Source organism: Bos javanicus, chromosome 24 (assembly GCF_032452875.1).
Source record: "Bos javanicus breed banteng chromosome 24, ARS-OSU_banteng_1.0, whole genome shotgun sequence".
Taxonomy (NCBI): domain Eukaryota; kingdom Metazoa; phylum Chordata; class Mammalia; order Artiodactyla; family Bovidae; genus Bos; species Bos javanicus.
The window spans coordinates 36,905,074-36,919,626 of record NC_083891.1 but is presented as its reverse complement, the minus strand read 5'-3'; the positions used below and the strand labels follow the sequence as shown (position 1 = coordinate 36,919,626).

At 36.9% G+C, this 14,553-nt stretch overlaps 1 protein-coding gene across 3 annotated transcripts in view; it reads right to left on the bottom strand.

Annotated features, from left to right (window-relative positions):
• Positions 1–14,553, bottom strand: part of NDC80 (NDC80 kinetochore complex component) — a 35,650-nt gene that overhangs the window by 16,558 nt on the left and 4,539 nt on the right. For 2 of the 3 annotated variants that reach the window (XM_061399823.1, XM_061399821.1), the window contains exons 4-11: positions 12,427–12,550; positions 12,149–12,321; positions 11,369–11,471; positions 9,432–9,521; positions 7,189–7,282; positions 6,040–6,146; positions 5,099–5,243; positions 3,495–3,700 (exon numbers count right to left, since the gene is read on the bottom strand). In XM_061399823.1, coding sequence (XP_061255807.1) covers positions 3,495–3,700; positions 5,099–5,243; positions 6,040–6,146; positions 7,189–7,282; positions 9,432–9,521; positions 11,369–11,471; positions 12,149–12,321; positions 12,427–12,550 — 1,042 coding nt within the window. Of the gene's footprint in view, positions 1–3,494; positions 3,701–5,098; positions 5,244–6,039; positions 6,147–7,188; positions 7,283–9,431; positions 9,547–11,368; positions 11,472–12,148; positions 12,322–12,426; positions 12,551–14,553 lie in introns of all 3 variants that reach the window. The other variant, XM_061399822.1, reaches the window with a different exon arrangement.

The following is a 14,553-nucleotide window of genomic DNA, read 5'->3' as shown; positions in this document are numbered from 1 at the left end:
AGTTTTAACACCATAATTAATTAGTAAGCAATATGGTTAGACAGCATCACTAACTCAATGGACATGAGTTTGAGCAAACTCTGGGAGATAGTGAATGACAAGGAAGCCTGGCGTGCTGCAGCCCATGGGGTCACAAAGAGTCGGACATGACTTAGTGACTGAATAACAACAACAAAATAGTATTGTTCTTCCATTTATCTGACAACGAGTTTGGAATAAAAGTCCATGTTGAGGTATTAACTAAAATTCACTTTTTAAAGTACCAGACAGAGAAATTATCAAACAGAAACAAACCTTAGCTTTGTCAATGTACAAAATAAAACATTTCATTTATTTAAAACGAGTGAACTGTAGTCACTCAAGTCTCTGAATGTTATTTCAACTGTTTTGATAAAAATATTTTACTAACATATTCCACATTTCCTGGTCTTCTTCCCTCCGTTCAGGGTTCTGTTCAAGTTACATCATCAGAAGTCTTTCCCTCTAACATAACACCCCCAATTTCTCTACTCTCTTACTTTACCCTTCAGAGCACTTGTAACCACCTGAGAGAGATTACTCATGTGTTCATCGCCATCACCTGAAAGCACGCTCCACGAGAGCAGCTGCATCCCTTGCAACTAGAACAGTACTTGGCATAGAGTACTCAGTATCTGATGAAATAAACAAACCTGCAGAGTCTAGGCAATTTGTTTTCATATAGTTACCATCTATAAAATGAATACTTTGAAAGAAGGCAAGGGCAAAAGTACCTATCAGAACCTGCTTAAATAATCTTCAATTTCTAAAAACTTAAAAGCAACACTTATATGCAAAATTTAAGATTTCACATTAATAAATCAGGAAATCATTTCAATTACTATAATTTGTAATATAGTAGCTCTCCAGGGATGACTAAGGTATGGAGTTCTCTCTGGCGTTATACTAAATAATCCTAGAAATTGTTGTTTTTCACTAGGATTTTGTTGGTGTAATAAAGCAGTTTTCACAAGGCCATGTGCTCCATCCTGCCAGATTGTGGGGACAGCAGAAGGAGATACATTTCTCCTTCCCCCAGCCAGTTCAGACAGAGAACATGCACCACATTCCTCCTGAAGAGTCTGGAGGTAGCCTCAATGCCCATCTCAGCAAAGAGCTCTAGAAGCAGACTCCCAGTCAGAGGTGGTGGGTGGGATAAAAATCAGTCTGGAAAGAAAACTAAGGGGTGGACTCTTTATGCTGGACTTTAGTATTTTGCCTCCATTCTTTAATCTCTCCTACTCAGTACCCTAAGGTTTTCTTCCCACTGACTATGGCCCAACTGGCCCCTCATTAGGCCACTGCTTACCCACTTCCTGGGTAATTTTCTTCTTTCAGCCTGATCCTCCAAACCAAAAACAGCACTCATACAGCTAGTTTGAGCTAGTAAACAGAGTTCACCTAGTCTAGAGATTCATGACTTCCCCTCTCCCACACAGTGCTTGAGAGACAAAATGTGCTAATAACTGTTGAAGTGACATTTCAGGTTCACCGACCTGGTCTAATCACACTTCAGTTTGTAAAGAAAGGAACTGAGGCTCTGAGAAGTTAGATGCTGTGCTGAGGTCACATAAACGTGCTGGCAAACCCAGGGCTACCACAAAGGTTTACCAAATTCTAGGTTCAAAGACCTTTGCGATCACCATCACTGGCTAGAAATACGTATTTTTCTCTTTTATACACAGGTACAGAGATGAGCAGGTCAGGAGTACGAGGGAGCACAGATAATTAAGGCAAAGCAAAAATCTGCTGAAATGGCTCAAAAAATGAGGCAGTGCTTATTGCTCAGGCTGAATTGTGCATTCCATATTAAGAATTACATACGCAGCTGTGTAAAATACAGATTTTTAATAATGTAAAACAGTTAAAACCTGACCAAGAAACTGTTTCATTATGCTTATAATGAACTTCACAATATGATCAGGGTGAAAAACCCGAACTGCCCCCATAGGCAAACGTAGATGCTTAAAGGAGCCTTTTTAAAAAGACATGCCTTCTGGGACTTCCCTGGTGGCCCTGCCCTTCCAATATAGGGGATGCAGATTTGATCCCTGGTAGGGGAATCGAGAACCTACTTCCTTTCAGGCCTTTCTTAAGGGGCCTTTGTCCACTTCCAAGATGCTGATATTTCCAGAGTTCTATCTTCCTCCTCTGTATTGTTCCTTGGTGAATTCGTCTACCCTGTGGCTCCAATGACAATATATACAGATTTTTACCAAATCTATACTGCAAACCCAGGTATTTAATGCTGCAGTACAGGCCCATGTAAAATAGTCTGTAAGATATTTTCATTTAAATGCTGCATGGGCACAACAGGTCTAGCCTACCATCTCCTCTCCTGACTGCCAGCTTCTCCATCTCTTCTGTTCCTAAGTGGATGATACTACTCATTACCTGCCCCATCACTCAAACCAGACCCTGGTGTCGGCCCCCTTTTTTTCATCTCCTTATTCATTCTACCTCCTAAGCAGACAGAATCCACCCATTTCTTTGAATCTCCACTAGCTTTATCTAAACTTCAGTCTGTAATTTCTACCAATTACTTCCCACAGATCCTTATCTGACTGCTTTGCTTCCTTCTATCCATTTTATCACATTATCAAAAATGAGATCTTTCTGAAATGTGATCTTATGTGTTTAACGTATTAATGGTCTGCTTCCTGGAGCTTTCAGGATAAAGTCTGAGCTTCTAAACGTGACAAGGATGTTCACCACCTGGTCTTTCTTATCCTTGAGTCTCATCTTCTGCACATGCCACATCCCTTGCTGTTAGGCTCTAGCCACATGGAAAGCTCAGGACAGTAGAGTGCCTGGTGCTGCTTCCTCCCTAACTTCCCCACACACGTCACTTGCTGGCTCCCCAGCCTGGCCAGGCTAATCCTCCCTCCTCACATTCCCAATTCAGCTCAGGTCTTACATCTGCAAGGAAGCCTTCTGAAAACCACCGCCATCCATCACCCTACACTACGCACACCAAAATCCTGCTCATGTGTACTACAGGCTTCCTCAGTATGTGGTGGAGGTCTGACCTCATGGAAGAGAAACGTCATCTAGAACGGCAGTTTCTTACGTTCCCATGTCTTTTTATCCTCCCTTTGCACCCGACATGGTGAGCGGTACACAGCAGATGTTAAACACGTCTGAGCAGTGAGGACGTAAATGAAGAAGTGACTCATGTCCACTTCTAGAATAAAAGGCCTGGGACTTATGAAAACTATTTCCACGGCTTTAGAGACGTTTTTCCTTCATTTCTTGGTTCACTATTGGAAAATACAGGCTATCTTAAGTATGACCGAGAAATTGGGCTATTACTGAATTGACATGAAGGGATGAGTCTGTTTTTAGTAAAATGTCAATGCTGAAAAATTTTACCTCTTTAGCCAATTTATTCTACCCACTCAGTTCTTCTAAATTGGGATGGACCTTTACAAAGGTAAGTTCTGATGAGGTGCTGCTCTGGGAATGGTAAGACATACCGCCTCTTTGCCTCGGGCATATTTCAGCTCCTCATTCCACAACTGCTGCTGTTCAGCCTCTAGGTCCTTGGTTAATTTATTAATGGTCTGCTGCAATTCATTTCTTTCATGATTTATTCTCTCAACGTCTGCAACCGAGTACTTCTGGTTGTCAACAATATTCTGTAGTCGAGAATTCTCCTGTTTCATTGTTTCACATTCTAGTTCTGCATTGCAAAAGAAATAAATTAAGTTCCTTCAATTCTAGTTGATTAAGATGTCTAAATTTCCTTGTCATTATGGAGAACAAATATTAGTGGCCAAGTGTGAACTATTTAAAGAGTTGATGTAGAGCAAAGCTAACATATAATCAGACTTACTTGGAAAAAAATAAATCAATTTAGCAAATACTCCAGATAATTACTGTCCTTGATATGACAGATGATCAATATTCCAAAGAATAAGAGTTAAATCAAATATCCTAAGGAGTATCTATGTAATTCCTACATGAGACAGGCTCAGGCGTAAAACCCTTAAAAGAGTAAAATCAAACTAGGCAGAGACCTGGGAAAATAGTATAGTAGGTCCACATAGCTATTTATTTTGTAAACTGCCAGCCAATGGCTCTGTGATGTGTAGATATCTTTCTTTGTGCTACCTTTGGCACCACAGAAGCATCCCACAGAAGCAATTCATGGGCCACAGTATTTTCAGTTTTATGATTAAGATCCATATGTGTTTATGAAACGAAGGTTAGGAACACACAAGATATAAACAAACTTTAGTTGGGCTTTTATAGCACCTTTTCATGTTATTTTCAATCAGGTTAAGCTGTGGAGTAGCCTAGGCGGTAGTGATAGCGATAGAGGATAAGGCAAATACAGCAGACTGAGGCTAGCAAAGATTTAAAAACCTGGCTTATTAATTACAAGGTGGAATTGAAGATATGTTTATGTTCAGACAGCATATGTTCTTAGGTTAGGTCTTGGCTTCAAAAAGCCAGGTATCTGAAAACATGTTAGAAGGTATAGTAGGTTGAATCATGGTCACCCAAAGATGTGAAGTGCCAGACCCTGGAATTTGTTAACAATACTTTATTTGGACAAGGAGTCTTCATAGATGTGATTAAGTATTTTGCAGTAAGGAGACTATCCTGGATTATTGAAGTGGGCCCTAAAGGTCATAAATATTCTGAAAAGACAGAGAGAAATTAACACAGACAGAAGAGAGACATGCACACAGAGAAGGCAGTGTGTGGATGGAGGCAGAGACTGGAGTGGCGTGGCCACAGTCTCAGGAATGCCATCGGACTCCAGAAGCTGGAAGAGGCAAGGAATGGGTTCTCCCACAGGGTCTTCAGAGAAGGTGTGGCCCTGCCAATTTCCAGCCTCTAGCCTTTTGTGAGTGGATAAATTTCCACTGTTTTAAGTCACCAAGTTTGTGGTAATTTGTTATAGCAACCTCAGGAAACGGATATAGAAGTCACTAAAAACTTGGCGGCCTGCTACCAACATTTACCATTAAGAGGCAGAAAGATATCAATGACAAGGTTGCTCCGTATGTGCTGAGCCCCGTGTATGCTCCCGCCCCATCCGAAATGAACTTTCAGCACTAGTTGTGCTTACCTACTCTAGAAATTTCTTCATCGAGACCATTCAATTTCTGGTCAAGAATGGCTGAATGAGACTCCAAATTGCTCATGTATGCCTGATACTTCTGAACATCTGCTTGTAAAGAAGTTTTCAATTTTCTCAATGACTCTAGACGATTCTTTAAAAGAAAAAGAATATGAAGTTAGTTATTCTTGTCAATAATTCCATACTTTACTTGAAAGTAAAGCAATATTCAAATTCATCTTAAAGAAAGGTAAATAAATTAGAGTTTTCTTTTCAGTTTTAGAGGGAGTCAAAAAGAACTAGAAGGGGAGTTTACTGTTATTACCCAGTCGAGAGGAGTACTTTTCAGAAGCCAATTTGGGATAGATAAAGTCAACGGCCAGGTTGAAAAAGCACAAACATTTAAAAATCTGTTATTTTATAGAACATTTCAGTATCATAATACACAAAATAACATTAGATATCTGGACATCATCATTTAGCTTTTAGAAAGCCCTCAGGATACAATATATTATACAAACTCGTTGATTATCATTCTCTTTCCACTGATTACAAAGCTCAGGGCCTCTTGTTGGTGCTCCCATGAGGTATGTAACATGGGGACCTTGTTCTAAAGATCCTTTTGGTCTGATGTAAGTAGATAAGATTCTTTCATCATATTCTGAACACCGTTAGTCCAAGACAGATAGATCATAAGGGAAAACAAAGCTCTAGGGAGACCAAACATGTTTTCATTAGGAGTTGTGGCCTATATAAAAAAAACCTAACTTTTAAGAAGCTTATTTTGCTAATGCATTTCCTAATGCAAATTTATGCATTTTAATGCATTTTGCTAATGCATTAAAAATTTTTTTTTTCTCTATATATAAAGAAATAGCTAGTTTTCTCCATGGAGATACAAGAATGTCAGTAAATGTGTAAGCCTATTGAAGATAACCATGTTTACTAACCGGTTCTTTTTCTCTTTCTTGCTCCAATCTTGCAATTTGTTCATTCAATGCTCTGTTTTTTGCTGCTAATGATTCCAGCTTGGAAGCATCTACGTTAAATAAATCCCCTGGAGAAAAAAAACCCAAAATTTCATAAGGTCTTATCTGCCTAGAAAATTCTTCCCCACGTTTTTACCATTGCTCTCTCCCTCACTTCCTCTAGTCTCTACTTGAAACCCTCTCAGTGAGGGACCTCCTACCATCTGTAAAACCGCAATCCCTCCCGTGGTCCACTGCACTCTCTGCCTCCCAGCCCTGCTTCATTTTCCTCTTAGCACTTACCACCATCTGACTTACTGTTCATTTGATTATTGTCTCTAATAGAATGCAAGCGCATGAGGGCAGAGATTTCTCTCACTCATTATTGTATCCCTGGTGCCGACACCGTGGGCGGCACACAGTGTGTATATAATAGTTTGAATACATGAATATAATTTATATGCTTAATTATAACCAAAATAGCAAAGAAGTCACTAGTGCTTATGGTTTCAGATCACTATGAATTTTCCTCTTTAAAAAGAAACCCAACATCATATACTCTGCTTGCTCCCTTTCTCACGTGGACACACTGAAACTGTCCTCACTATTCTTCAGGAAGGTCTATCCCACGGACACACAAGAGAATGCTTTCATTTTTTGGGTTGAGAGTGGCAGGTATCCTCCTATTCTGAATGATTCTATAGTCTTTAGAGGATAGCTTTATACATCTTAAACTTATCTATTTTACCTACCACTCTGGCATTTTATATATGACTATTATAAAAAAAGGAAAATGATGTAAAATACCTATGGAAAATTTTTTAAAAGTTAGCCAGTAAGTTCTGAATGTCACTAGATCATAGCTGAGTGGAAAAATAATTTCTTTCTTTGGAAATACAATGGCCCCTTAACTTTCTGACATGAATTATGGGAGACCATAGATCTTTTCACTAACTGGTACTTTACTTATTAAAATAATAAAGCAAGGACATCCTTTATTTCTCTCCACCTAAGAAGCAGTTATAATAAAAATAAGGAGGTATCTAAATACATTCAAGTGAGGAGCTCATATAAACATTCGGCATAATAAGATAAGCTACACACCAGCACACTAGGAGCAAAAGCACTTACTCAGCTTGGACTGCAGCTCTGCATTCATCTCGTCAAAGCTGTCGGCACCAGTCATGAAACTTTCATAGCATTTTATGGTGTAGTCCAAAAACAGCTGATTGGGTGAAGCAGATTTAAAAACTCAGTTGTGAATCTCTATTTAGTTTGTTTCACTTTTCTAAGTGAAAATTTAAATATGAATGAAAATAATGAAAGTCAGGAATACCAAGTGGTTACATGAACTCCTGTAAATGAGACACAAACCTAGGGAATATCATTAATTATGCTGCACAGATTTATTCAGTCTGCTACTTCTAAAGTGAATAATGAGGATTAAAAGAACACTTAAATTTGAATAAAGGTGTTATTTAGTAAATGGTAAAAAAAAAAACAAAAAACCCAGAAAAGCCCATATCTTCAGAGAAGGGTTTTGAGAAGGTGAGATGATGCTTATTAATGCAAACGTAAGCATCTTTGGGGATAATCTAACCTATGAAAAATTTAAATGAACTGCTAATCATTTAAATCCAATTAATCTGACAAGATTTGGTTATGAAAGCCAGAACATAATTAATAAAGGCTATAATTTACACTGTAACTTCAGGTTAAAAAAATGGCATGGTTAGTGGAGATCTGAACAGTAGAATATTAGCACTCAATATTTAGCCAAGGGAAAGTAACACTCCATTTTGCAGTTCTGAGGTGTTCTGGTCACTGAGGATGTATCCTTTGTTAGGAGGCAAGGAGAGCTGATAAGAATTTTCCACAGTTAGATGAAGTCAGTATCCCTTAAGACAAACCAATTCCCTCTGCCCTGATGCTCTGCTTACTAAGCAACCTTCTCATTACTTGGTTGATACGGAAGGGGTAACCTGAATAGGTGGCATGAGTATTCCTGTAACTGGAAAGACGGATCACTGGGGGGAAATAAATAGATTTTCATTTCTCTTTGGATGTGAATTTGCTAAGAGTGAATCAGTTTTCTTAAGTTTGGTTGATTTTGATTTTGAAGGTTAAAAAAAAACAACTGAGTCTCTATATCCACAAAGCAGAGACTCAGAACCTGGTGAAGTTTGGTATCTTGGTAATTCTTTAAAATTAAATTAAAAATTAATTTTTAATTTAAAATTAAAATAACTTAAAAATAGTACTTTATAATTTCCAAAGAGCTTCTTTATATATATTGTCATCTGAAATAACAGCTAAGATAGCAGGAATAACTTTGACTGGTTTAACCTTTAGGATGACTATCAAGAAATTAGTATTTAATTAATTTAGTAGGTGTTATAATTTTATTTGGGTAAAAACTGAGGTATAATAAATTTAGTCTAGCACACATATTGCAACATGGGAGGAGAATTCTCTCAAGAGGATCAGAGGCTTTCTAGCTGCTTTTCTAGCAGGGATCACCAATGAAGTATTAAGTCTAAAACAAACAAACAAACAATTAGGCAACACCATGGCAGTCAGTACATTTACCTTTGAATTTGAACCATTGCCTAGGTAGTAATAAAAGATGAGGTTGAGGCTATTTCTACTTTCTTTTTATGACAAATGTTCCAGAAAGTGAGGAACACAATTAGAACACAGGATGTTTATTTTTCATCTTAGGGAACCGCATAGTGATTGGGTCTTTTATATAAGCTAGGGGAAACTGATGTTCAATCTCAATACTATAAATTTATTCCTTGGGGTGGGTGTTTGCTCCATTTGGAGACATAAATTTGTGTGTTTCAGGAAATAGGGTGGAGTTAGTTACAGTTTAGGCTCCATTAAAGGACGGTCTGGGAACCAATTTAGACTATTTTATCTCAGTCACTTTTAGAAGTGGCAACTACCCTAGCTAAAATGGTCAAAACAAAACAAACAAAAACCCCATATGCCATCTATTTTAAGACCCAGTCTTTTATGCTTTGTGTCGACAAAATATATTAGAATAATGATGCCAGTACTGATTATCTTCATTCTAAAAGACAGGGGAGAAAAAGAAATATTATATCTACACATAAACAATAACATGTTATGTTTTAATTCTAATTGCCTTGTCTTTTTTACTTAACATTTCCAAATTTCTATGCTTATTTATTTTTAGGAAACTATAGTGTGAATCCAAGAGTAAATCCATTGACTAGTATTTCCAAAAATAAATTTTAGATTTTCAGGAAGCAAAAGAGACAAGTTCTACAAAAGACTATGTTAATTTCAATAATGACACACTTAGTAAATAATATCAGATGACTGATGTTTATGGTAAAGTAAGGTACCTTATTATGCATAATTCCATCTTCAGTTTCTTCTCCCCAAGGCTGTCCATCATCAAATAAAGGTGAGCTTTCTTTCATGGCATTATGTAACTGGTCAGTATACAAACATATTAAACTGATTAACTTTATGAGGAAAAACACATTTTTCAAGTTTTGCCAAACTTGTTTTCAGTGTCATTTTTAGAAGCATTTACATTATTGCATGACAAAGTCTCTTGAGAGGTTATTCTTTTAAACCTTACAATATAATCCTTTTGACAGTTTAATAACTAAGTCCCTTAGGATTAAAAAAGGATGGGATCCATATTTAGTTCTATTCTACACAGAAAAATATGCTTTCCTGGTGGTTCAGTTGTAAAGAACCTGGCTGCCAATGCAGGAGACCTAGGTGCAATCCCTGGGTCGGGAAGATTTCCTGGAGGATGGAATGGCAATCTACTCTACTATTCTTACCCGGGAAATCCCATGAAAAGAGGAGTCCACGGGGTCGCAAAAGAGTTGGATACAACTGACTAAACAATAATAGAGAAAAATATGCTGCTCTTTTACACTGTTAGTAGCCCATTGAGAACATATGTATTGCTACACATTTTAACATAATTCTGAGAATTGAAAACAGAACTGCCAAAAAAGCTAAGCCAGTAATAATTATTTCTCTTAAATGAACTTAATTTTGGTGCTCAAATGTTATACACTGACTCCTTCAAAATGTTTAAGAATGTACTTCAGGTTGAATTTTATATTGAAGACAATATAAAGACTTCATTTAAACAAATATTTAAGCTGAAAGTGATAGCAAATAATAAATTATAGCAAAACATTCAGATGTTTGTAATTAACAAGCCAGAAGGAAAATGCCTAAATGTTTTTAAGGCACAGAAATTCCACTTCAGAACATCTGTTTTATAACTTGTTTTAAAAATAAAATTAAAAAGAATTTGCTATAAAACCTAAAGATACAATGTATATCTAGTATAATCAACACTGAGCTAAAAAAAAAAAAAAAAAAAGTGGACTATGCATTAGGTGTATAAAAGAACAATAAATTTTCTTAGCCTAGCACTCATTTACAGGATTGCTGAGTGGGGATACTGTCCTGAGTCAAGAGTTGCTTGTCCTATCCGCTCCTTTCCTGTTCCAAAGGCACTCATAATCCCTTTTGTGTATCTAGAGTGGATGCAGGCAAGCTCCGTCGACTCATCCTTTACCTCTTCTTCACTTGACAAGGCCTCATGTGACAATCAGCTTTAATTAAGACTGAAAGACATGCAGGGCATAGCCCAAGATGAAAAGCAGAATCTCCTACCTGTCATCAGGGTAGATAAAGACAGTTTCTGTTGCCGTGTCAAAGGTCCTTGTGAGAACTCTTGCTACTCTGCAAAGTTCAAGGTGAGCCTTATGGAGGCACAAACAGATCCCCAGAACTGGAGAAAAGACCTTACTACAAGAACTGAAAATTCTGAACTGAGAAGATTTGGTTGAAAAAATTTTAATCTGAAATCATATAAACTAGAAATATGGACTTGAGTAAACTTCCCTTACATTTACTAACAAACCACCACTCCTCAATATTATAAAATATGAGAGGAGAAAAGGACTCAGAGGAATCTGAGATAAATGTTCGGGGGAAGTTCCTACTGACATTATTTTGCTGTGTTTTTTTTTTGTTGTTGTTGTTTGAATTTTTGGGGGTTTTGTTTGTTTCTAGCTGTAAAACCTCATGAAAACAAACGATCTCCTTGCCTTTGGGATATTTCCCTTCCTCTCCTGTGGACTCATGTAGTAACATTTTGAAGAACATAAAACCAAACGTGCTCTGAAAACTGACTCAGACTTGGAGCTAATTGGTAAAAGCAATATTGGGAGAGAAAAATATTCTGAGGAGGAGGGGAAAAAAATCTTTCCTATGTATATATTTAAAATGAGAAATCAAATACCTTGATGCAGTCTATTAGCCAAACCAAGGCTGCCACAATGTGAGGCCACGTATGAGGGGCCCCCACTGTATACATGGAGCTTTTCGATAATGCAAAAGGATACCTATGAAAAATTAGAAAAAATAAGCTAGCATGTTAATTTTTATAAAAATAATGGCTAAATTAAGCAAGAAGTTACATTTAAAAAATTCCAAGTATATACCAACAGTCTTGACTTGTTTAGAAGTAAAATACTTGTTGAGATTCTCTTTGTCATCTTACTCACAAATGATTTTGTGTATTTTTTTGACAATTACTTTGTACATGTATCCCCTAAATTGCAAAACTTGACTTACAATCAAATAGGCAGGACTTCTCTTCTGAAAGATTATTTGTTCCCTCAAATGCAACGTATCCTAAATAAAACACATGTATGTACTTCTCCTCAAGTCTATCTCTCCCTGTGTTTATCCTACGCAGGCTTTTCTGGACTCTTATCTCACTCCATTCTCACCAGGCTTTGACACCTGTCTTTTCTGATCTATAAAATCTGCAGTATCTAGTCCATCCTATCTATTCCTTGTCACATGAGTCGTTGAGGGTTTTATGATCTATCATCTGTACTTCAGTAATAATTCCCAAATAGTTGTTTTTTGTCTTTTCAATTGACCTTGCATATGTGACCCACAGGGTCCATCTTAAAATATACTACTTCTCAAAATCTTTACACACTTATTGAGTTTCATTCTCCTCTGTGTTCCAATAATCTCTCTAGGCTAAAGAGAAATATAACATACAAACCCAAGATCTCTAAAGATTCTTGGAACCTCTTCTTCAAACTTTGTGTCAGGAAGTTCATACGAAGGGCAGAGGAAGCCATAAAGAAAAGTGAAGATCTTCAGGAAGTCTTTAACAGAAGGAGCTTGTAGAGATTTCATGGATACACTATATGCATAACCGTTTTCTGAAAGAAACTACAATAATTTTTAAGAAATGTCAAATGTTTCACAATAGGAAAATTATGGAAAAGTACTTAAAGAGAACACTCACAGTTTACAATATTAAAGAATATAAAATACCTCACAGAGCTGTCGAATACATTGCTGAATAAATGCTTTGTCATTAAGTGGTCTTGGGTCCTTGATTTTTTCAGAAGTGGAAAATATACCAAACTGACTATTCCGGGATCCAGGTCCACTAGTTCTGCAAACAAAACCAGTCAAAATTATTTCCTTCTGTGGTGAAGCCTGAATTATTTCAAGGCGATCGTACGTATTTATTCATTTGGCCGTGCTGGGTCTTAGTCGCGGCACGTAGGATCTAATTCCCTGATCAGGGATGGAACCTGCATTGGGCCACCTGCATTGAAGTCTTAGTCCCTGGATCACCAGGGAAGTCCCATGATTTTATATTTTAACATCAGCATCAAAGATTAAAATTCTTCAGTTTTTATTTAAACAGATTTCTCTTATTCAAAGCAGAGAAAAAAAGAGCACATAATGAAGATTAAAGTATAAAATGAGGCGGGAAAAAATACTCTCTAACTCTGCATCACTAACATACACGTTATCCTCTAAAAATATGTGTTCTGAGTCCAGCAGGTTCTCTGCACCAATAGTCTTCCAGGTCTCTTCAACAACACAGATCCTTTCAACACCCTACTCACCCCTTCATGACGGCTCCCTTACTTCCAATCTCTTTATTTGCCATTATTTATTGTGAGAAAATTACCTTTGAGATGTTGAAATAGATTGTGTGTGCTTTTTTCATGAATGTTATTGTCATGTGATATTATGTATCTGACTGTGATTTACCATAAATATATGTTACTACTTTTTAGTCATTAATACCTATAGCATATATGCCCCATTCTAAGCGCCATCCCCCCAAACAAAACTTCATTTGTTTAAACCTTTATAATAATTCCTTTTGCTAATCTTTGTGGCCCAACTTACCTAACTATTGTAGTTTATTATACTTGGAACAGTATTTTTCTTTATTGGACAGACTCCACAAAGCTGAGTTACAGCAAACATTGCTCTAATATCTCAACTCTGTTCATCAAAACGGAGTTTCTCCCTGCAAGTTTGCTTGCCGCTTTCAAATTCTCTTCTGCCCAGGCTCTCAAAGTTCTGTAACTTGGGCCCTCTTTCACTGCTGCTCTGACTAATTAGCTAATTTCCCCCCTGAGGATTTGCTAACTTGAGAACCACTCTCCTACCTACTGCTAGTAGTTACTCTTTAATATGTACATATATTTTTTCACCAAGGAATACATGTATAGACTCAGCTCTTATTTTACACAAAATGCTAATAACTTTTCAAAAGTACTAATAGCTTTTGAAATTATTAAAGTATTTCCTAACCAATCAAAATACTGTAATATTCAACTTACAGTTTAAGAGTGTAGGGTCTAGAACCAGAGTCTGTGGTTAAAAATGCTATCTCTGTTACCAGTTGTATGACTTTGGGTAACTTACTTAACGTCTCAGTGCTTCAATTTCCTTATTGATAAAATGAAGACAATAACTATCTACACATAGAGAGTTCTGAGGATTGAGTAGAAGAGACATAAAATAGCACTTTTCTGGCTTGCAAAAATGCTCAGCAAACATTAGATTTTATCATCATTATCCCCATTATCTCTGAAGTTTAGCTCTGAGATCAAAGTTACATTATAAAAATTCCTTAGGATTTTTCAGCTAGAATGAACACCAGAGACAGTTTAACCTGGGTTTATGACAAAGATTTTTCATAAGGTAACAAATATGTCATCTCTAAATATTTTCAAAGTAGTTAAATAAACACCTGTCTTGAAGTTACATTTTAAGTTTTGGTGAGATTAAAAAAAAAAGTTTGTTTTGGAGTTGGGAATTTCTTTAAAAAAATTAACTTTATTGAGATATAATTTGCTTAGAGTAAAATGCACCTGCTTAAAGCACAGTTTGATGAGGTTTGACAAGGTCCACACCTGTGAAAGCTCTACCATGATCAAGATCAAACGTTTCCATCATCCCAAAGTCTCATCCCTCTAAACAGTCAATCCTTACTTCACTCCAGACAACCTCTGATCTACTCTAGACAGCGGTTCTCAAAGTGTGATCTAGGGGATCTGAGAAGTCAAAACTCTTTTCACAATAAAATTAAGGTTCTTTTTCACCCGTTTCATCCTCATTCTCTCTCTCCTGAGTGTACAGTGGAGTTTT